We start from the raw sequence: 22,598 nt of genomic DNA, 5'->3' as shown, positions 1-22,598 counted from the left end.
CAAAAGGTTGGAATTTGCAGAGGCATGAGTAAAGGTGGAAAAGACATTTCTATATATACTTTACTACAATCAGTTAACATACTCTCAAAAGGTATATTTGAGCAGGGCACCGGTGGCTCATTCCTGTAATCCTAGCTACTCAGAAGGCTAAGATCTGAGGATCACGGTTCAAAGCCAGCCCAGGCAGGAAAGTCTGTGAGACTCTTATCTCCAATAAACCACTAGAAAGCCGGAAGTGGTGCTGTGGCTCAAGAGGTAGAGCATTTGCCTTGAGCTGAAGAGTACAGGGACAGCACTGAAGTCCAGAGTTCAAGCCCCACGACTGACCAAAAAAAAATTTATTTGGATTTGAGAGTATGAGTCGGTTGGGAAAGATAGGTGAGAACAACGGAAGGGGTGACCATGATCAAGATGCCTTATTCTTATAAACAGGATGAATTAAAACCCCTTTGGACCATTACTTAAAGATAATACAAAATAAATTCAAAGAAATCATCTTTAGAATTCTGCATATGTGGAAGATTTATTTAATTCCTGGCTGCTTATTTCCTGTAGTAATAATCTTATGCACGCTCTGTTTTTATGGCTTGCAGAGAACTTTGTTAGGTATTATTCCGTTTGACCTTTCTTGTAGTGTGGTACAGTCACAGGCATGCATTATTATATTTGTTGCTTATATGAGGATGGGGAGGATACACTGGTTGAATACAGCAAATGCCAAAGTCAGGTCTTCTGGTTCTAAGAATAGAGCTGTTGTTTTCCTTAAGCATTTATGGACCCAGTTGTTCACAATATTCTCACAAATATTCATTAGACAGAGGTCATTTTCTCTTTCTTCTTTCCTTTCTTTCTTTCTTTCTTTCTTTCTTTCTTTCTTTCTTTCTTTCTTTCTTTCTTTCTTTCTTTCCTTCCTTCTTTCTTTCCTTTTCTTTCTTTCTTTCTTTCTTTCTTTCTTTCTTTCTTTCTTTCTTTCTTTCTTTCTTTCTTCCTTCCTTCCTTCTTTCCTTCCTTCCTTCCTTCCTTCCTTCTTTCCTTCCTTCCCTTTCTTTCTTTTTTTGTGTCAGTTGTAGGCTTGAACTCTGGGCCTGACACTGTCCCTGAGCTTTTCAGCTCAAGGTTAGTGCCCTACCACTTGAGCCACAGTGCCACTCCTGGTTTTCAGGTGTTAACTGGAGATGAGAAGTCTCAGGAACTTTCCTGCCAGGGCTGGCTTTGAAACGTGATCCTCAGATCTCAGCCTTCTGAGTAGCTAGGATTATAGGTGTGAGCTTCTTTTCTTTTTTGGTACCAGTATCCAGACATCATGTTCTCATTCAGCTTGCTAGTTCACAGCTGACTCTATCCCACTTGAGTCAGGCCTCCAGGAAAGGTCATGTGTCCTTTCCATTCTTCATTCCCAGTCTTAAAATTCCTTCCAGGATTGCTTACCCTATAGGGAGCATCTATGAAGAGATGCCTGGATATTTCATTCTGAAAATAAAATACCTGCTTTGATTGATACATTCAATAGGTACAAGCTGCTTGAATTCTGTGAGAGTCAAGAGTGACACAGGTAACAATATACTCTCACCCCAGCAAGGACCTTTAGGAGGCTTGTAAAATGTTGTTCAAAAGGTGATTTAATCCCTCAGAACTGCATTGGAAACTGGAGAGAGAATGACTAAAGATGTGGATTTGGTGACAGGCTAACAGCAGAAGCCTCTAAAAAGTGTGGTGGCACAGGCTTGCAATCCCCAGCACTCCAAAGACAAGAAAATGGAAAGTTTTAGGCCATTCTGGTCTACATAGCAAGATCCTGTCTCAGAAAGGAAAATAGTGTGCATCAGAACAATTTCATTCAAGATTCACAGAAAAACCATCCTCTTCTTTCTCCTCATGTAACAAATACAGCAGGATTTGTACCAGGGAGAGTCACCTGGCCTGTATATCCACATTCTCTGCCATTTCCCATTACAAAGCTCATCCCATGGAGCTTAGAAGAGCCCCTATTATATATGAAAAAGCCAATGCCTTCCTAATTACCACTCCATGTATCAGATAAGTTACATACAGTCCACCTGCAAAAGATGGGCCACCTGGGCTAAGATGCCATTGAGTTGGAGAAGAATGGTGATGAGCACACACTTCTTAGTGCAGATGCACTTGATAAATGTGCCTCTGAAGGTTTTAACTGTTTGGGTTCAGAAAGGAGCCTACCATGCTTTCTAAAACAAAGAATGGTTCACTAAGCTCTCCTGCTTTAATTCACTATGGATAACTGCCTTAGAGCTACTTTCTCCCTCCAGATTCCTACTGCTTGAATGCTATACTTCTTCACTTCCTATCTGTAGCCACTGCACACTGCTACATTTCCAATAGCTGATTTTTTTCCCTTGAGACCTTCCTACAATGATTGGTGTTGACTCTATTCAAGGAAGAAGCGTCAAGTCCTTTCCCTTTGCTGGGTCTGTAGCATCTTGTGCCATTATTTACTCAATATCAAGCTAGCTTAACTTCTAGAGCAAATGTTGGAAGGATTTTCCTGCAAAGAGACATAAAATATTTTTCCTTGGTGAGTCAGTTATTCTCTCCAACAACCACTCAACTCTTCAACTTCAGAACAAATGTACTCAATGAAATTTCATATACATAAGGAGAGGGCTGGATTTGAGATGCCAGCACAAGTGTGCCGAGGCCTGTTCTACGTCAGTGGATTTTAGTCTTATCTGCTTCTCACTCAGTCCATTAGCTGAGGCCACAAGTCCCAGGCTACTTCAAGCTTCATTCACCCACTGTTTCCTTGTAACTGAGCATCTGCTGTGCCCAGCAGCTACTTGTTTATGAAAAGAACCAAGGAGGCTAAAGACAGCCTCCAGGAATCCGTTTGCTAGTATGCAGATATGACTACTTGGTCAGTCACATGTTTACCCCCTTTCCATGAGCCTCTTGACTTCAAAGGAGAGGCTGAAGTCATCTGTGCAGAATCAGGACTGGTTGATTAGTACTGAGTTCCTGCTGTGTGTGGAACTGTGCACTCTCCTCTCAATTTTCTGGTCTCCCAGTTGCCCCAAAACTGGTTTTAGCCCTTTCTGCAGTTGTAACTTAGACTGCAGCTATTAAGTTACGAGACTGCATGCAGCTCATTGTCACTGAAACTGAAAGATTCAAATAACACTCGAGAAATCCAGCCCTGGAAGGGGGAATAATGCACTCATGAAAAACTGTGGAGGAGAGAAGATGAAGCTGGGATTGGATGATCATCCAAACCTCTGACTAGCACTTATGGTTGGATGCGCTGAAAAAGTATCTTTTCTCATCCCCCAATTCCTCAGGACAAATAGTTCTCCTTTAATCTTGGAACATGTTGCATAATCTATTCAACTGTTTTTTTACTGGATACGTCATGCAAGTCTGATGGGCTGATGTACATTTAATTAGATATTCCCCAGCTAAAATGGAAATTCTGTATACCACCCCCCATGATTAATTAGAAAAATTAATTTTAAATTTTAATTTTAATTTTTTTTATTTTCTTTTTTGGCATGGTACTGGACATGGGCATGTGGGGCTCAAGGAAGAAATGAAATGGTGATTATAATAAACAGGGAGATTATTATAATGATTATTATAGAGAAACTCAGAGCTCATTAATAATTGATATTTACCTTATGCTATTTCCACTAGAACTTTTAATAATAGCTATAAACTAAGACTAAAGTGTACTAATTTTAAAGACTGTTGTCATTAAAAGGACAGGCTTCAGAGTCATCTCATTTGGGCTCTCCAACATCTAAGTTTTGTATTCATGAGAAATTTAATCTAACAAAAAGAAATTAACTTCAACAATTTGTCCAGAAAACTTCTTTTTTTTAGTAATCTACCTCTGAAGAATGGTTATAGGGGTTGTCAATTAAAATTCAAGCAAAGAATGAGCACTAAATAAATGTCAAACAGTTTCAGGGCACAGCTTTGCTTGTCTGACCTTCATAAATAACCATATACAAATGGGAGTAATGGATTAGAAATCATCAAGAAAGCTGATTATTTCAGTTGTTTTAATGACAAGAGGGCATATATAACTGCTTAATCTCTAAACCTAATGATTCTTGGCACTCTGGGCTCTGCAAAGGCAAAGCAATCATGATTTCATACGTAATAATGGTCATTTTTTGTATATCTTTAGAATTTTAAGTGGACTTCTCTCTTTTTCTTTTGGTGGGGAGGGCTGAAACTGAGCCCACTATGTAAGCTAATTTAGCATCAAACTCATGATCCTCCTCCTCAGCCTCCTCAATGCTGGGATTATAGATGGGTACCATTATCTTGGGCTAAACAAGATTTTGACTGACCTTATATATAGGCCTGAGAATTCAGCTAGGCAGGACAAAGCCAATAGTAAAGTTTGGTCACTACAAGATCACTGACACAAACTCAATTTTCTAACAATTAAAATGATACAATGAAAGTACCTGCTTCTGGGATAAGGGATGAGCACCTATCTCTAAAGAGAGACTGGAAGGAGTCTCTACATTGATGAAGATCCTGTAAGGGCCCTGGTGGTTCCTTCTGCCTTTAAAAGCCCTTCATGTCTGAATCAATACCTTCTCTTTCAAATATAGCTAAAAAATGAGCCAAGGAGACAAGACTGTTTTCCCTTCCTCTTTCTCCTTATCACTAGCTCCTATTCACCCCTTGATTTGAGATTTAAACACACGTTAACGTAAAAAAAAATTATGACACCTGTCATCATTCAGGTTTTAAAATAAATGGCAAAAGATCATGTGTCTTTCTTTTTCAAATTAAGGATAGTTTTGACTTTTCCTCTACTCACTGAGCATATTCTTTTTCAAGAGAATTAAATGCACGTGTGTGTGCATGCGTGTGCAGCGCGCACACACACATACACACACACACATGCACATATGAAGGAAATTTTCCATGCTCCAGTATAATAAAAATACCAATTTGGGTATAGTTTCTTGAAATGTGGCACCATATGTGCATCAGTAAACATTATGTGTAGTGTAAATTAAACCAAGCCTTATAATTAGGTAGTAAGGAAATTACTGTAGACCTGGAAGAGTAAATAGGCAATATTAAAATGCTTTCCATTTCTTCAGAAGTACTTCAGAGTGCTATAAAAAGCCAGTGTCCCTGTGATAAACATCAAAAAGAAATTCATTTTGTGTGAGACAACCTAAAGACACCATTATTCAAATAGTGTTTTGAATCTGGAGTCCAAGTTGTCATCTTATAACATGTAAAAGCCAGAGCTTTTGCCACTCATGTAGGAGGGGAGAAACAATCATATGACATTGACACTTTGGGGAAAGAACTTTCTCCTACTGCAGGTGCAGCCAAGACTTTAATACATAGAGGCTCAGGAGCAGAGCTAGGAATAAGAAGAGTTTAATCCATGAGGGACAAAATAGTCACATGTAAATAAAGACAGGATCAGGATTGCAGATTTTTTTCCTTTTGCTTCAGGCTTCAATATGGCTTAGTGCTGCCTTGTCTTATTTACAGTAATCCTATCTTTGTTTACAAAGTTGGTATTTTGCTCACCATGGACTATTTTTTTTATAATTCTTTTATTTTTTTCAAAAACTACATGGAGCTGATTTTTGAGTGCTCCTTAAAATTTCACCCCTGAGCACAGTGCCTCACTCACCTTTTTTCTAATTAGGACCATGCTCCATAGCATAGATGGATCTCATCTAGCCACTGACAATCAGACATTCATTTCCAAAGTATGTCTGTGGAAAAGAGGCTTTGAGAAATAATACACACACACACACACACACACACACACACACACACACACACACACAAACACACACACACGACCTCTATCCCTAGTGTTTGAAATAGATTCCCAATAATGTATACAGATAAGGACACTAGTAAATTCTTTAGTTGTCCTATTTTGTTGTTGATCTTAATTCTTGACAATGAAATCCTAAAATCTTTGTAATTTCTTAACTGATAACTCCTGACAGCTCAAAAATCTTTCCTGGATGAGAGAAGGATTGTGTGTATGCACGCTTGTGTACATGTGTGTGCACATGCATGTACAGGCACACACCAGTACTGGGGCTTGAACTCTGGGCCTGGACATTGTCACATTGTCCCTGAGCTTTTGTGCTCAAGGCTAGTGCTCAACCACTTGAACCAGTGCTCAACTTCTGACTTTTTGGTGGTTAATTGGAGATAAGAATCTCATAGATTTTCCTGCCCAGGCTTGCTTCAAATCTCAGCCTCCTGAGTAACGAGGATTATAGGCCAGTGCTACCAGCATCTAGCTAAGTGGAGCATCTTTCTTTCTACTGAGGTAAGTTAGGCTCCTCGATAGCCTCAGGATGAAAGCTGACTGCCAAGAGGACCAACAATGTGGTTATAGGGTTAGAACTTTCAGCTCTCTCCCAATACTGACCTGTACCAATGGAAGAGGCCAAACTGATCAATAATGGCCAATCGTTTAATCAGTTGTGCTTATTAAAGAAGTCATCACAAAACCCCAAAAGGACAGCATTTAGAGAGCTTCCCATTAGCTAATCATGTGGAAATATGGGTGGTTATCATGTCAGTATCCCTTCCGACATGCTTTCCATATTTCTCTCTTTGTCTGTATTGTTCATGATGTTCTGTATATAACTAAGGAGCCATAACTGTTTAGTTCACTTCTGCAAGCTACTCTGAAAAAATATTCTACCTGAAGGGTGAGTCATGAGAACCCTGATCAATAGTCAGCAGTCAAAAGTATTGGTAACAATCTACTATTTGCAAGTGGCACCTGATACCAAGGCAGTATTGTGGGATGAGTCCTTCATCTGTGAGATTTAATGCTATCCTAGGGTAGATAACATCCAAACTGAATTGGAGGATAACAGGTAATGAGGAACAACTAGTGAGGGAAAATTCTGTCCAGAGGTTGATAACCAGAAGTTAAGTATACTATGGTAAATGCATGAGAATGGGAAAATCACTTGGTTAGTTGGTTGGATGGCTTTTTTTGATAACTCTAAGCCTCAAGTATGGATTCATCAGCCTTCAAAACAGGTGATTCTCTCTATGACCTGGCACAGTCTGGAAGAGGTCAGTAGATGAACAAACAAGGGCAGTAGAATTTAAAACTGAGAGAAAATATGAAATACTTGGACAGCTTGGTAGGACCAGATTTCACTATATAGTTCAAGCTGGCCTTGCCACAGCCTCATAAATTCAAGTTCTTCTATTGGACCAAGTCTCTAAAGTAAGCCATGCAATGTAAAACTATTGGGTGAAGGTATCTTGTTTTAACATAGAAATGGTTATCATAGTATAAATGATATTTTTAAACAAATCTATCCCTGAAACAATGAGCAAGGAATATATATTGATGGCTGGGAATCACCTAACATAGGTGATTTCTCATTCTTTTTGATACAAAATTATTTGACCACTAGAAAATGCCAGAAGAAGAAAGAAAAAAATAGAACAGGGACATATAAAAAACAAATTAATAACTTAAATACATTACAAAGTATCTTCATAGGGATATTTTGATTGTTTTTGGTTTTCGTTTTGTGACCCCTCCTGGGTCTTGAAACCTGGACTTCTTTGATCAAGGCTAGCACTCCAGTCCCATGTCCAGCTTTTTCTGAGTAGTAGATAAGAGTCTCATGGACCTTCCTATGCAGGCTGATTTTGAACTGCAATCCTCAGATCTAGCCTCGTGAGTAGTAGGATTATAGGTATAAGCCACTGACACTTGGCTCATAGGGATATTTTTAAATGCTTTAGTTATTTTCTGGATAAATTCTTTTTTTAATGAGAGGTAATCAATTACAAAGCTAAAGTAATATTCAAGCTAAGCTATGTAGGGTAGGGGTTAATCCAGACAGAGTCAACGACAAATCAAATGCACAAGATCTGTGAATAGCAGTTAACCAGACTGCTGAGGCTATGACTAGTTAAAGGGAGGGAGGCTGGAGTCAAGATTAGTTATGAAAATGTGATCATTTCCTTAATGAAAAGCAATTGAGCAAAACTAGTAAGAGTCAGAAAAAATGGACTGAAGATAAATAAAGTGGTATAACTGAACTCAGTGATTGGTGGGGATTTAAGGGATAGTAAAGAGAAGGGTTGCCTGGGGATATAACTGTTGAAAAGCTCAGGAGATTGGGAAGAACACAATTGTATAGGATAAGAAGATAAGGCTTTGCTTGTAAGATATGCTGTGAATTTCACTCAGCTAAGAATGAGGACCAATAGAAGGGGTAGGTAAGATAAAGAGTGGAAATGTTTTCACAGTATCCTTTTCACAAATTCTACCCAAGCAAAGAGTGAAGTAGAGTTCCCTCCCATCTGCAGTCACTTCCACAGGAGCCAATCTGCAGAGTGAGAAGATCCCAGAGCAGGTGGGCCCGGCCTGGGCTGGTGACAGCCGCAGGTGAGGCAGAGCCTGCGGGGAGATGATTCACTCTAGATTTTTAATCTATTCAGCCTTCTTGGGAAAATAAGAAGATAAAGAAATATCAGCAGTCCAGATGGAAATTTCTCTTAGGAAGATTGATTCCAGAAGCCATTTTAGGTAATAAAAGGAAACCTCAGCAAAGAAGGTCAAATGGAACAGATGTATTTGGCCCCAAGCGGGCAGCAGCGATCCTGTGAGTACATTCAGTCAGAAGCAAAATGATTAGCTCCAGCAACATCTCAATTCAGCCTAGTATGGATATACAATGCTCGCTAGAATCATCTTCATTTAAATGACAACTATATTGGAGCCTAAACATAGCCTCCAACAATGAATGTGAGCCAACTTTACTTAAGCAAGAAGGGTGCTCTGAAATGAATGTGGTGGTACAGCAAAAGGATTGTTTGAAAAAAAGGTAATTGATGTTTAAATCCTTGTGTACAAAATTTCCTGCTTAAGGATTTCATCCTAGAAAATATGATAGGCTTTTCCTTCAATAGTCCTCGGGTGGATATATTCCACTTGGGATTGTTAACGGCATTGTCCTTATAGAAAGCAGGAGGATGCAGGGAGGAAGCATGAACAAAGGCTGTCATGGTATTCAGTACACACATATGGAAAATGAACGATTGCAACTTCTAAGCAGGAACAGAAAAGGGACATTGAGAGAAAGCGAAGGAAGGAGTGACATTGTCCAAAAAACATTGCACTTATTACCTGGCTTATGGAATGGTAGGCCCTCTGTACAACACCTTAATAATAGTAAAATTATATTTTTTTAAAGGAAGAAACAGAGATTACGAAATGCAGACTTTCTCTGAAATGTGATTTAGGCCAATCATTGCTAATTCCTTCTTCACCTTCCTACTCCTCCTTCAGTAGTGTAATTTGGGGAAATTAACATAAGAGAGCAGATAATTGATGATCCAACTTAATTGAGAGTATGTATGTATGTATGTGTGTGATCATCCATATGAGCAGTATAGTGTTATTTTATTATGTAGTATTGCTCAAAGTACTTGACTCATCCTATGGTCTAAAAGTTTCAGTGAGAGAAAAGACAAGTGTGGTGCCCTACCAAAACTTGAGTTTATATGTGAACAATCACCTTATGCTGGCTCACAGAAACAAATTAGACCACTTCATGAATTGAACCACACTTGGACAAGGAAAGAGCTTGCTCACAGTAATATTTTAGAAACTACTTCCAATTAATGAAATTGTGTATCTTATATTTGGCCTAATGAATATTTTCAGCAGATAAAATGTGAGCTAATATCCAGGGATGTTTCAGCAGAATTTTTCCAAGTTCAAACAATGGCCTTTTACCCTTGAACTCTCTTTTTGCTATTCTGACCTTTCTATTCATACTCCCAGTGTTTAGCTGTCATTGACTTTCTTGGTATGATATTTTAAATCTCTGTTGTGGTGTGATCATTTGCTGGTTTCCCTGATTCTACAGCAGTGTAGAAGTGTGACCTATAACAAATTCTCAGAGATTATTTGATGTCACATGGGTGTCAGTGTGAAAACACAATTTTTTTTTCTTTTGGTTGGTCGTGGGGCCTCAACTCTGGGCCTAGATGCTGTCCCTCAGCTTTTCAGCTCAAGACTAGCACTGTATCACTTGAGCCACAACACAACTTCCGGCTTTTTCTGCTTATGCAGTGCTGAAGAATCGAACCCAGGGCCTCATGCATTCAAGGCAAGCACTCTACCACTGAGCCACCTTCCCAGCCTGAAAACAAAATTTTAATATTTGGAAAAAAACATCATTTTTGCGTTATGATAGCCATATAGAAAGTCTTATATCCTTATGAGGAAAAACAGATTCAAAACCAAGAACAAATTATTTTTAAAATGTTTCCTTACAATGAATCTAAAAATAATTGGCCCCCTCACAGGCAGATGTGAGAAAAAGAACTGAATGTCTCAACATTCCTTTTATCTGTAAATGTTTTGGAAAGTCTATAATTCACATATTGAAAAGCCAGATTTCTAAACTGAATAGCATTTTTTTTTTTCAAAAAAGAGGATCCAGTGAACCATAACAGCTGGAGACCTGGGAGATAATATCAAATAAATACCATGTTTTTGACATTCACCAAAGATACTGTTTTTCTGCCTATAGAACATACGTATCACCTCAAGTCCTAGAGTGTGGTGGTCCTATTGAAAACCACAAAGTACCTCTCTATACTTACATGAGCCATCATTCCTCCTTCTTCCTTCTTCCCTGCACACATCCCCAAGAGTGGATCAGCACATGTGTGTCCCACCTGTGTGTGCTGGTTCTATGGAGAGCCCATGCTGGAACCTTCTACCACTCCACACCCATGTACATGCATGGGCTTATTCCATCATAAAACTACTGTAAGGATTAAATATGGGCAGTACTTGGAAAGAACTTAGAACTGTTCTAAGCACATGGTAAGAACTTGGCATTTGTCAGCTATGATTTAATTAACATTCTGTGAGCAGTGATTTTACAAGTTCTTGTGGATTATTATCAGTCTTCATCTATAGTTCTGCTATCAGGAATAGAGCCGCAGAGGGGGAGTTGGGAAACCATGTAGGTTTATAGTTGTCCTTTATCATGGAAGATTTTTCTGCAGTACTCTTTGAAACCAGGTAATGATAAATGGACCTTAAATATACCATCCAGTGATATGTTGTCATTGGGGAACTCTTGATTGTCAATTATATGACAATCCAACTTTATTACTTATCCCAATGTAAAATCATTATACTCAGAAAATTTTGTTGTTGAAAATATTTGTACTGTAATAGCAAGATTAAGACATTTGTCAAGTTGACCGTGACTAGATATCATTGTAGGGATCACCATAACGGCTATGAAGGGTAAGATTGGTAAGAATTAAGCCCCTGATTACTTTTTTTTGGGGGGGGGGTCCGGTCGTGGGGCCTGAACTCTGGGCCTGGGCGCTGTCCCTCAGCTCTTCAGCTCAAAGCTAGCGCTCTACCACTTGAGCCACAGCGCCACTTCCAGCTTTTTTTCTTTTTGCTTATATGGTGCTGAGGAATCGAACCCAGGGTCTCAGGCATGCAAGGCAAGCGCTGTACCACTGAGCCACCTTCCCAGCCCCTCCCTGATTACTTTTGTGAGTAAAAATGACTAAGTTTAAGTTTAACCCCTTCATAAAATTAGAACTAGTATTTGTTAACTTCTTATAGGGAGATGTTTGAATCGTAATTTTCTTATCAACCTGGAAATAAAGAGTAATAAAAAGAATAAAATCACAACCAGAGTAAATCAAGATCCTTGTATGTATAGGAAAACCTAAGAGCCTATGCCTAGAGCAGTTCACAGGTAGTGCATGGAAGGAGACCAGATAGGGACAGCTAGCAGACACTGCTTGGGTCCTTGCTGAGCAACGGATGGACCATGTGGGCCCTTGGCACCCAGATAGAGAGCCAGCCAAAAGCTTTTGCTTCCACAAGAGTCTGCTTCCAGAATCACAGCAGTGATAATAGCTCAGAAATGGGTCCCACTGTGCCTTCAGCTCTAAAATTAGAACATAGTTCTTACAGCTGGCAGTTATATTCCCATAAATTCAATTTGAATTCCAAACAAAATACTCCTGAGAGGATTCTACCCTACCACTGCCCATTGTCATGGGCTTAATTGGCAGTGTGGATGTGTGTCAATCATTTTGAAACATAAACCTTTGGGTTCTGATGACCTTTTTCACAATCTATGACTCTGCCATTCCTTGGGATATATTGCCTCAAGAGAGACTGGTTTGCCTGCTAAAAAATATCCAACTGAAACAGATTCATTTTATTGGATAATTTCATTGTCTTAAAACTGTCAATAAGTCTAACTCCACTTTCTTTAATTAGGGAGGTCTAAGTTTAGTACAGTAATTGACTTTATTTCTTTTAAAATTGATGAGAGGAACTTTTCAAGGTTCAACTTCTGAACAGTACTTCCCATAGGTGGGGCTCTGAGGAAAAGGTAGAAAACTGAAATCATGGGAAGTCATGAAAGTTACTGAAAAATCTTTATTTGTGAACTACAACCTTTGATTTTTTTTTTTTTTTTTTTTTTTTTTTTGCTAGTCATGGAGCCTGAACTCTGGGCCTGGATGCTGTCCCTCAGCATTTCAGCTCAAGGCTAGCACTCTACCACTTGAGCCACAGTGCCACTTCCAGCTTTTTCTGCTTATGTGGTGCTGAGGAATCGAATCCAGGGCCTCATGCATTCAAGGCAAGCGCTCTACCACTGAGCCACCTTCCCATCCCCCTCTCGATGATTTTTGATATCTTTAAATATCATATAAAGGAATACATGAGTACAAGGATAAGATCCCAGATCATTAATGGCTCTCATTTAGACTAGAGAGGATTTGCCTGTGATTGCAAGTACAGAAAGTATCTCAGCAGTAGGGAAACCTCATGGAGCTACTCTTGGGCCCCTGTTGCATAGGAATTGTCAGACACTTGGAAAACATTGTTAATCCCATTAACTACCCACCTAAATCTAAGCTGATTACCTATCAAGCCAAGCAAATTAGTCATTGCATATTCCATCTGCACAAGTTCTCAGTAGATTTGATTTAGCACAGAGAATATTTTGTACCTACAGGTGTACATGGAGAAACAGAAGTGATGGTAAGAAAGACAAAAATACCCCCAACATATGGATAGGGATGGAACTGACAGATGGGTACCATTTTAGTCCTAGATAGGCAGATTAAGAATGAGAAAGGTGTTTGAACCAAATTCACAATGGAGAGTGAGATTATGCCATGACTGTTGAAATGTAATACCATGAAATTGTTCTCCTCTCATCCTTATTCTTCTATATCTTTTGTAAAAGTGAGAAAAATATCATATGCATAGAATCATTTTAGGGGAGGACATACTACTTCTACTGTCACACTCAAGGAAGCTCTCCTAGGAGCCTGTCTCTTAATCAGTTGAAATGTCACCTTTAAATTTCTCCACTATCCTCTGCTAAAAAGAATCATCTTTTTCTCGAATATGTAATGCCAAAGTAAAAACTGCTTTGTCCATTGCATAGTAAGACAAAACTGCTGTTTCAAAGTTCCATAAATAGGGAATGTTATCGGTGCTAACTCTACAAATAAAAACATAATCCCTGGGCTGGGAAGGTAGTTCAGTGGTAGAGTGCTTGCCTTGCATGCATGAGGCCCTGGGTTCCATTCCTCAGCACCACATATGCAGAAAAAGCCAGAAGTGGCGCTGTGGCTCAAGTGGTAGAGTGCTAGCTTTGAGCTGAAGAGCTGAGGGACAGTGCCCAGGTCCAAAGTTGAGGCCCCACGACTGACCAAAAAAAACACATAATCCCTACTAAATGCAGGAAGTCCAGGGAAGTAGAGAAACTCCTTCTTGTTTGACAATCTGATCAAAGGTAAGATTACTGCTTCTAAAATTTATGTGTAAAAAAAATAAAATGAAATTAACTACATTTTTGCCTTAGAAACCTTTGGCATAGGTGACTAATGAGGATTTTTCTTGGACTCATACATTTTACAAAGTTCAAAGAGAACTTCTAGATGTAATTTGACTCTGTTTCTATCCATAAGGTACTCAAGAAATGGAGGGTGCTGATGGTGTGGCTTAATGGTAAAAGTGCTTGCTTAGCATGCATATGGTCCTAGGCCTAATCACAGAACTAGTAGAGAAATATCAGCATATTTAGTCAAACATGATGGCTCCTGATTGTAATCCCAAGCACTCAGAAGTCTGAGGGATGAAAATCAAGAGTTCAAATTCAGTCTGGACTATATAATAAGAAAAGAAAGCAAAAACAATTTTGAAAAATAAGAAACAAACATTCCACAATCACTAACCCTTTTTTTGGCAGAGGTGGGGCTTGAACTCAGGTCTTCATGATTGTTAGGGTGACATTCTACCACCTGCACCTCATCTACAAATCTATTTTTGCTTTTATTTCCAAAATGGGGTCTTGAGCACTTTTCTGCTGACTTCAAATCAAGATCTTTCTGCTCTCAGACTTTCAAGTAGCTAAGATTACAAATTTGTACTACTGTCACCAGGCTCAGACAACTTTTAATCCCCAATTTTGTCAAAATTGAAAATTAAAACCCAAGGTACAAATAACAGATTTAATGTTTTCCCCTAACAGTCTTCTAATTCCCACTACCCATATCATTGCATTTCCAAGAGCTCCTCTAAAAGTGAAGAGAGACTCAGATCTGATCATATATATCTATTTTGTATCATGTACTAATGCCTAAAAGGACAAAGTTATGCCAATTTCAAGGTAAAATAAATAAGAGGAAATGCTATCCCCAAAACAAATTGAGCAGTCAAACATGTGAATGCACATTCCAGAAGTAACTATACTGCTTTCTGAATGACATTAGCTTAAGTGTGTCCACTCCTTCAGGCAATATCTTGGAGACAGCAGAGATGCTCCTTGGCAGAAATCAGAAACAGTGTGCTACTCTCATGTCAATCACTTCTAAGATGTTGTTCCATTATCCTTGTCCAGACACCTTGCTAATCTGTACTTATCTGTACCTAATGTATTGCAAGAGTAAATGGTAGACATAGTAGTGCTAATCTTGGTTTTCCAGCTACCATGGACAATGATTTGTGCTATCTAACTAAATCAATTAGAACTTAGTCAGTGAGATGGACATTTTTAAACAAGATAGGCTGCCTAGCAGACAGGTACCAAAAATGGGGTTTTGTTATAAATTAATATATAGTTTATGGTCTCTTCTAGAAAAGAACAATATCAATGAAACTGGTGCTCATCAAAGAAACATAAAAAGGATTTAGGACATTTCCCAGTGCTAATATAACATTTCATTGTAAAAAGGGTCTCCTTTGAGATCAGTTTTTCCTCTAAGAAAAATGACTCTTTCAGACTTATGACACCATCAGACATTAAAATCATCTAACAAACTCTCCTTTTTTTGGCTTCTTGATTCCCAAGCAACCATCTGATAAGCAAACATTTTAGTTTTATAACCCTGAGAGAATCAATTATACTGGGTCCTAAGACCTTAACTAGTCCATTAGATTATGAGTTGCATTTCTCATTAACCACCAGCATTCTAGTTTTATCATTTGATGCTTTAGATTTGATAAGTAAGAAATATTAGAGGTCAGAGACAAGCTCTTGCCTTCTCTGAATCTCAAAGTTGAAAAGCAGAAGCAGAAAGTATTTAATCTAAGTTTCAACATGGAAAGATTCTATTTGGGCCAATGAGGAGGGACTGCCCTTCACCGGGTGGTAACATCTTCAGCATTGAATCCAGCACATTTCTCTACTTAACAATCTCTAATTTTCCAGTGAATAATTTCTATGTATATGTAAAGTAAATATGAAATAACAACCAGAACATAAGTTCCAAAAAGGAAGCCAAATAAAAGAAGATGTTGTTGGAAATTAGTACTAAATTTCATGCACTTCAAAAGAAACAAAGTAAATACCTGTCTCCTTAGATCTCTTGTTTTCTTGGTCATCTTGTCAATTGCAATGTTTAGGGGATCTCCTTTTTCTTTCCTTCCAGTCTATTAAGAAAAGAAAAATAATTTCTGGTTTGTACAATTCAATATTAGAGACATTAAAGGTTAAAAACAATTCAGTGAATCACTTATAGAGTCCAAACAATTAAAATATAGATTCATTTCAATATGTAGCTAACATAATAGGACCTCCAAAGTTGTTTATTTCTAACTAAAAATGAGCATTAATGAAAGTCAATATATTCTTAGTGTGGTTATAAGTATGTTCACATTTAACTCCATGCAAAACTGTTTTACTCCATTCTCCAGCCATTTACATATTCAATAAGCATAGAAGTGTTTTGCTTTTCTTTCCAAATAAATATGTTTTGTGCTTCTCTATTATGCAATCACATTTTGAGATAATTGAGATGACAAAAATAAATTCGAAAGAATTTTAGGTTATCATCAGAGTTTGGAATTTTATATCAATATTTCATAGGCTATGTTGCAACTGTACCAAAAATCAAAAGAGATGATTTACTGGAAAATACAATAATTTTAATCTCTGTTCTGCCTGCAGAACACAACAGTAACCAACCCACAATGTGAAGTCATAAAGAAAATGTCTTTTATAACTTTAACATGTAACTATAAAAACAAAGAATCCTTTTAAATAAACTATTCACTGAAAATTTCATAACCTTCTATTTCATTTCTTTTCTATTGTTATAGATACAGAAAAATTAATTAAAACCAAGCAACAAAAACCTCTGTTGTCTTTTTCAAACAGTAACTAGATATGCTCGCTTCAATAGCACATATACTAAAACAGTAACTAGATACCCATGGGTAAAAGCTCTAAAAAACATACATATGGCATTATTTTTATCTGTAATTTATTTATTTCTCCTTAACAGAAAGTTGTCTTCAAACAACTGCCAGATCTATTAAATTATCTAAGCTTTAGTCAAACATCCTATAGAATGATCTTAGAGGCAGGCCACCTCATGTAGCTACATAGAACCTGGATAAAATCATACAAGTATCAGTTCAGTCCATGTTATACACAAGATCAAATATGGATGCTTCATTTTAATCATCTAAAGTTATACACATTTTAGCCATCTTTTCCCACTCCCCAAATTCATACATTAACTCTAGCAGATATATCCTCTGAAGGTTTGTAAGTAGAAATAGCTTAAAACAAAGACAACATTTTACAACCTTGAAAGATTGCCCTATAAATAGTTGCAAGAAAGCAAAAACATATGGAGAAGAACAATGTATTGGTTGATCTTTAGGAAGTTGTATAGCCAGTGTACCTTGACTGCCCAGACTTTTCATGTTCAAGTATGTCCCAAGCCAAGCACCCAGAGCCTACATCTTTCTTCTTTGGATTTCTCATAACAAATGGAAGACCTGCCATCAAAATACAAGGTTCTCTTGTAGATGATTAGACTGTGATCTTTCTGACTTTTGAGATCCACAGATTTCTCATGCCTTCTCCCTTTACTAAAGGAATCAAAACTTACTTTTATATTTTTAATAATTTTGAGTTTGGTTAAAGTGTAGCTATGACAAGAGAGTGGATTCCTATAAAAAGAAAAATAATCAAGACAGTTTGAATGCAAAAGATAATTACTGAGTGACCTCAAAGATCTCATTAATCAAGACAAATAATACTTAAATATAATATTCTAACTATCAAACTTAATGCCAATAGAATCCACGTTGAACAAGATATGAAAGTTTTAAATAAAAACAAGATCTTACAAGGCAGGAATTAGGGTAGGATAAGTGAGGAGAGCATGCAAGTTTGGCTTCAGATAATATTTTTTAATTTTCAGCATTTAAAAATTATAGGCTATATTTATACTGAAAAAAATCATTAACTATAGAATTCTATATATTTATGTGCTAAATGTGGCACCCCTACTCCAGAAGTTGATGCTATAGACTGTGACTGGGATTGATAGAGACATTCTATGAGCAAAAGGGTAACATGGGGATTTTACCCCTGTGAGGATAGAATTGCAATTGTCAAATACTCATTCTCTATATTTTAGGCAGGATCACCATGGGAAACACACAAAAAGACAGCACTATGGTTCTCACCCTATGGAGCTCCTAATAGAGATGATTATACTAGAAGGTGAGACTGGTATTGTGGACACTATGCAAAGTACTATCATTTTAAAGGGCTAAGCCCCACAGAATAGGCAGAAGACATTGCATGGGCATATCCAGCATTCTCAGAGAAAAAAACAAAAGAATTTATTGAGACCTTAAACCCTGGGTTAGATTAACAGAGGAAGGAGATTGTACCTTTTGAATGCCAAAAAAGCTGCTTATAATAAGAAATAATAAGTTGGGTTCTGGGAGGACAGGATGTAGAATGGGCCAGCCTTTCCTGCATGTTAAGAAGGAATCTGTTTGACTAGCTAGAGATTGTTTTAAGAGTTTCCTCACTGTGTGAGTCCTACGGACTATATTTTGATCTCCAAAGCTTAGAGACTATACTGACATCAATATCCCATGCCACAATTATCAGGATTTTGTGGGTGTAATGTTTGCAAAGCTGGGCTTCTCCAGCTTCCAAACCCTTGGCTGAAAGCAAAGCAGAAATGTGGTTGACTTGGACCAAATTTATCATCACTATTTGGGGAAGCTGGGGATTTTTAAAGCAAAGACTAAAGTTTAGGAGAGTTGGACAGCTGACCAAAATTAACAATTCACTGGCCCTTTGTTAGCTACAATTTCTTTAAATAAAGTATGTTTGTAGGAATAAAAGTGGCACACCCCCAAATGCTCAGATTTGCATAGTAAACAGGGACTTGCAAGTCACCATGCCAGGCTTTTGTCTGCATGTGGAAATAATCTTAACTTGTTGATCTAAATGGTGCTGGTAGCCCATCACCCAGAGAGAGAGAGAGAGAGACAGAGAGAGACAGAGAGAAAGAGAGAGAGAGACACACACACACACACACACACACACACACACACACACAGACAGACATGCTTTCTAGTCTCTGTTATCTTGGGATAATGATTTATTCCACATTTTTTTATATCTGATTTTCTCTTAAGTTCAATTGATGGCATGATATATGTTCTGTCTCCTTCCCAAGGTTAGCATGATGATCAATCATGGTGTCAAGGTGCTGGAAACAAAGGCATTAATATTATTCAGGATGATTAAGAAAGAAGTTTTGCTGTGGAAAAAAATGAAAGGCCTGATTTAGAAACTACATAGAAACTATTTATGGATCACCTGTACTTCTCACTTTTTGCAGTCAGGAAATAATGTAGGAAAATCTTGCAGAGACTAGAATCCCTAAAGGGCAGTTATTTCTCTTAAGAAATGAATATTTGGAGCAGTTCATCTTAGACAACATGTCTGGGATATTTTGAAATCATTAAATTAGTGGAAGAAACATTGTCATTTACATACTTGTTTCTTGAATATGCTTGCTAAACAACAGGATTTGACCATCACTGTGAGGAAAAAAAAGAAAATACTAGTTCTCAGGGGATCAACTAGAATCAGTCTATTAATTAAAAGCAACTTAATAAACTGAAGTTTTTAACTAACTTTTCATTTTGAAATGAGTACCTATTTATAGCTAAAACATGTGTGGTGTTGAAGTAGTATCTACTTACTCCCTGCCTTTGCTAACAAGAACAAAAAAAAAAATTAAATCCGTTTGCTACCACCCTGCCAGTACCTGTCAGAGTGACACATCAACTTCCCTAGCTCTAAACTTAGCACCTGTAGGATGAAGAGGGTCAGAGATGACTTCTAGGCCCTGGAATCAATGCCCAATTCCCTGTTGTGGGCTAGCAGTATTGGCTCTATAGAAGAGGCTGTGACTTGACAGTGGCTTGGGGTTTTCTCATGTCTAAATCATGAATAAACATTTGCGTTGGGAGTTCCTGGTGAGTGGTGAGAAGATGGGATCTGTACCACAATTAGCACAGTATTTGATTGGCAATTAACTCAGTCAAGGTTGGCTATGTCTCCTTCTCTAGTACCTCATTCACCAGAGATGAGAACAGCAAAGCTCAGAGATGAAGCTACTAACTCTGACTATTTAATTCATCAGACCAGCACCCACAGACTTCCATTTTGGGGCATTTTCTATTCCATACCTCAGCCATCTCCACTCTTAGAATTTCTGGACTCTCAATTACATAGTTCTGTATGTTCCCATTTATAGCCATCAACAAAATCTTAGTTGAAGGAATATGTCCTCTGCCACTTTTTGTCTACAGAACTTGTGTGGATTTCTTGGACCTGTTCCTCACTTGCCTTCTATACCTTTCCCTGCACATATTGAGTCTGTAATAGAATTAGCCATTTAATAAACACTGTTATTTAGAAAAAAAAGAAGACAGGTGGAATACTCTCTCACACTGCTGTGGGCGCCTTTCCTACTTACCATCTGTTGTGCTAGGGCAATGTATGTTTAGTAAACTTTTATTTGTTTTAGTTTTCTTATGCTATTTTACAAAACACATTCAGTGTAGACCATGGGTTGAATTGGTGACAGAGAAGAGAATGCATCTCTCGATTTCAATTTTGTGGAAGATAATTTATTCTCCCATACTCTAACTCTACATTAAAATAGAATTTGCCCAAGTATGAGCTCTAAACAGAAGGACTGGACCATTAACCGGAATTTTGGTTTTTCCACTTAGTCTTCAGGGATGCACAATATTTTATTTCAAAAATCGTTTATGATACTTCCTTTTGCTTCTGTAAAACATAGTCCCCACAACTTTGAATAAAGATCTTTCTTCTATCCATATCATTATCCATTATACTCTAAAATCCTGTGTATACAATATATTTATGTTAACATATTGAGAAATATACAGCTGATAGTAACAGCCTCAGTTATAAAAACAAAATAATAAGCAACATTAGCTTTTAAATTTCTAAAAATAAGTGTTTCTTTATAATCTATTGCCATTCCAACCTATAATTCCACCCTAATACATTATCCATATATATATATGGTCAATTTTGGAGGTCCTGGAATACAAAACTACTGTCCAGTACTTCTATTAGGTCTACAGATAAAAACCAGCCATGTTTCAGAACTCAGTGTTTACTTGTCAGGTAAGGCTGTAAAAATGTAAATGTCTGCCCCTTTCTTCAAAACATATCTGCAAACTTGACTGAGCACATAAGGAATCTTCAGAATACCATGTAGTTGTGACTCTAAAATATTGGAGAATATGTGAGACTATGTGAGAATATGTGAGAAACTAATCAAATGTCCAGTCTTCAAATTGTTGTCATTTGAAATAAGTGGAAGTCAAAATCATCAGGATGGCTGAAAGCAATAATGTACCATATATTCTATCTCCAACACATTTTATTGTCATTTAAACCTATAATTTAGACAACAAAAGGGAGGAGAAAAATTACTTATTGATCCAGTAGTCAACCTATCATATTTGGAAGGTTGCCTGCCTGCCCTCAAATTTTGCATATAAAAATCATATCCTTATTACAGATAGCAACATTATTGATAGAACCTTGAACATTTCACAGTCGGGGTAAATCACAGCCTGGGTATTTGGACCTTTCTAAGTTTTATCTTTTCACTACCTAAGAATATTTTTCCTTAAAAAGAAGGAAACAATTTGTATTTCAAATGGATAGTAGAGCAGTAACCCCAAAGCAAATCTGTCTTCTAGATACTCCACCGCCTCACAATGTAGCTTTCCTAGATGTTAGGATGATGGGAGGTGGGGAGGAAAGAGATACAACTAGAAAGAACAAATATGATTTATCTTTGACCACCTCTGCCTGACCTTGTCAAAGCTCTAGCAAAGAAGAATCAACTTTAAAATGGCATCAATATGTAATAAAAGAATATCAAAAGGTATTATTAGTGAGAATTCTGAGTCCTACCCATCAATACCCTTGATTTACAATGAGTCTATGTGCTGAGAAATCATCAACTGTTGAAAACATTTTAAGTAGAATCTCAAACAAAATTCCCTGGTCAAGAGATAAACTGAAACTAACAACCAAACCTGTGAGAACTAGCACAGATTTGTAGGTTATGGGTAGAACTGATAAGAAGGAAACACCTTTATTCTTTGTAAGATTTATAAACCGATTGTAGTTAAACCTGGAACTATGTAGAAATTTCTGAAAAAAGAACCCCCAGCCCCACACAAAAAAGTAAAGCATAGCTGAAAAATGAAAGGAGAATAAGAGGGAACATAAAGGTAAAGAAAGTGAGCCAGAAAAAAGGACAGATCATGAGAGAAATCAGGGTATAGAAGGGATAAAGTGTGAAGAAATAGGAGTAAGACAAGAAGAGGCAAGGAAGGAAGAGGAAGAGAAGGAAAAAGAGGAAGAAAAGGAGGAAAAGGAGGAGGTGAAATGAGAGAATAAAGGGAAAGAAATCAGCTTTAGAGTCAGCTTAAATTAGTGCATATTTTCTGTTTCATCTGCTATAATAAAAATACCACAAACAAGGTTGTTTTTCACGACAAAAGTTTTCATCTAAGCTGGGCACCAGTGGCTCATGCCTGTAATCCTAGTTAGTCAGGAGGCTGAGATTTGAGGATGGCTGTTGAAAGGCAGCCTTTATCTCCAATAAACCACTAGAAAACTGGAAGTGGCACTGTGGCTCAAACAGTAGAGCACTTGCCTTGAGCTGAAGAGCTC

At 37.6% G+C, this 22,598-nt stretch overlaps 1 protein-coding gene across 3 annotated transcripts in view; it reads right to left on the bottom strand.

The window, feature by feature from the left end:
• Ctnna2 (catenin alpha 2) overlaps positions 1 to 22,598 on the bottom strand; it is a 1,104,669-nt gene that overhangs the window by 238,352 nt on the left and 843,719 nt on the right. For all 3 annotated transcript variants that reach the window (XM_069989104.1, XM_069989103.1, XM_069989105.1), the window contains one exon: positions 15,890 to 15,970. In XM_069989104.1, coding sequence (XP_069845205.1) covers positions 15,890 to 15,970 — 81 coding nt within the window. The remainder of the gene's footprint in view (positions 1 to 15,889; positions 15,971 to 22,598) is intronic.

This window comes from Dipodomys merriami, unplaced genomic scaffold (genome assembly GCF_024711535.1).
Source record: "Dipodomys merriami isolate MVZ:Mamm:240054 unplaced genomic scaffold, mDipMer1.0.p SCAF_37, whole genome shotgun sequence".
In the NCBI taxonomy this organism is placed as follows: Eukaryota; Metazoa; Chordata; class Mammalia; order Rodentia; family Heteromyidae; genus Dipodomys; species Dipodomys merriami.
This window is presented reverse-complemented; position numbering and strand designations above follow the sequence as displayed.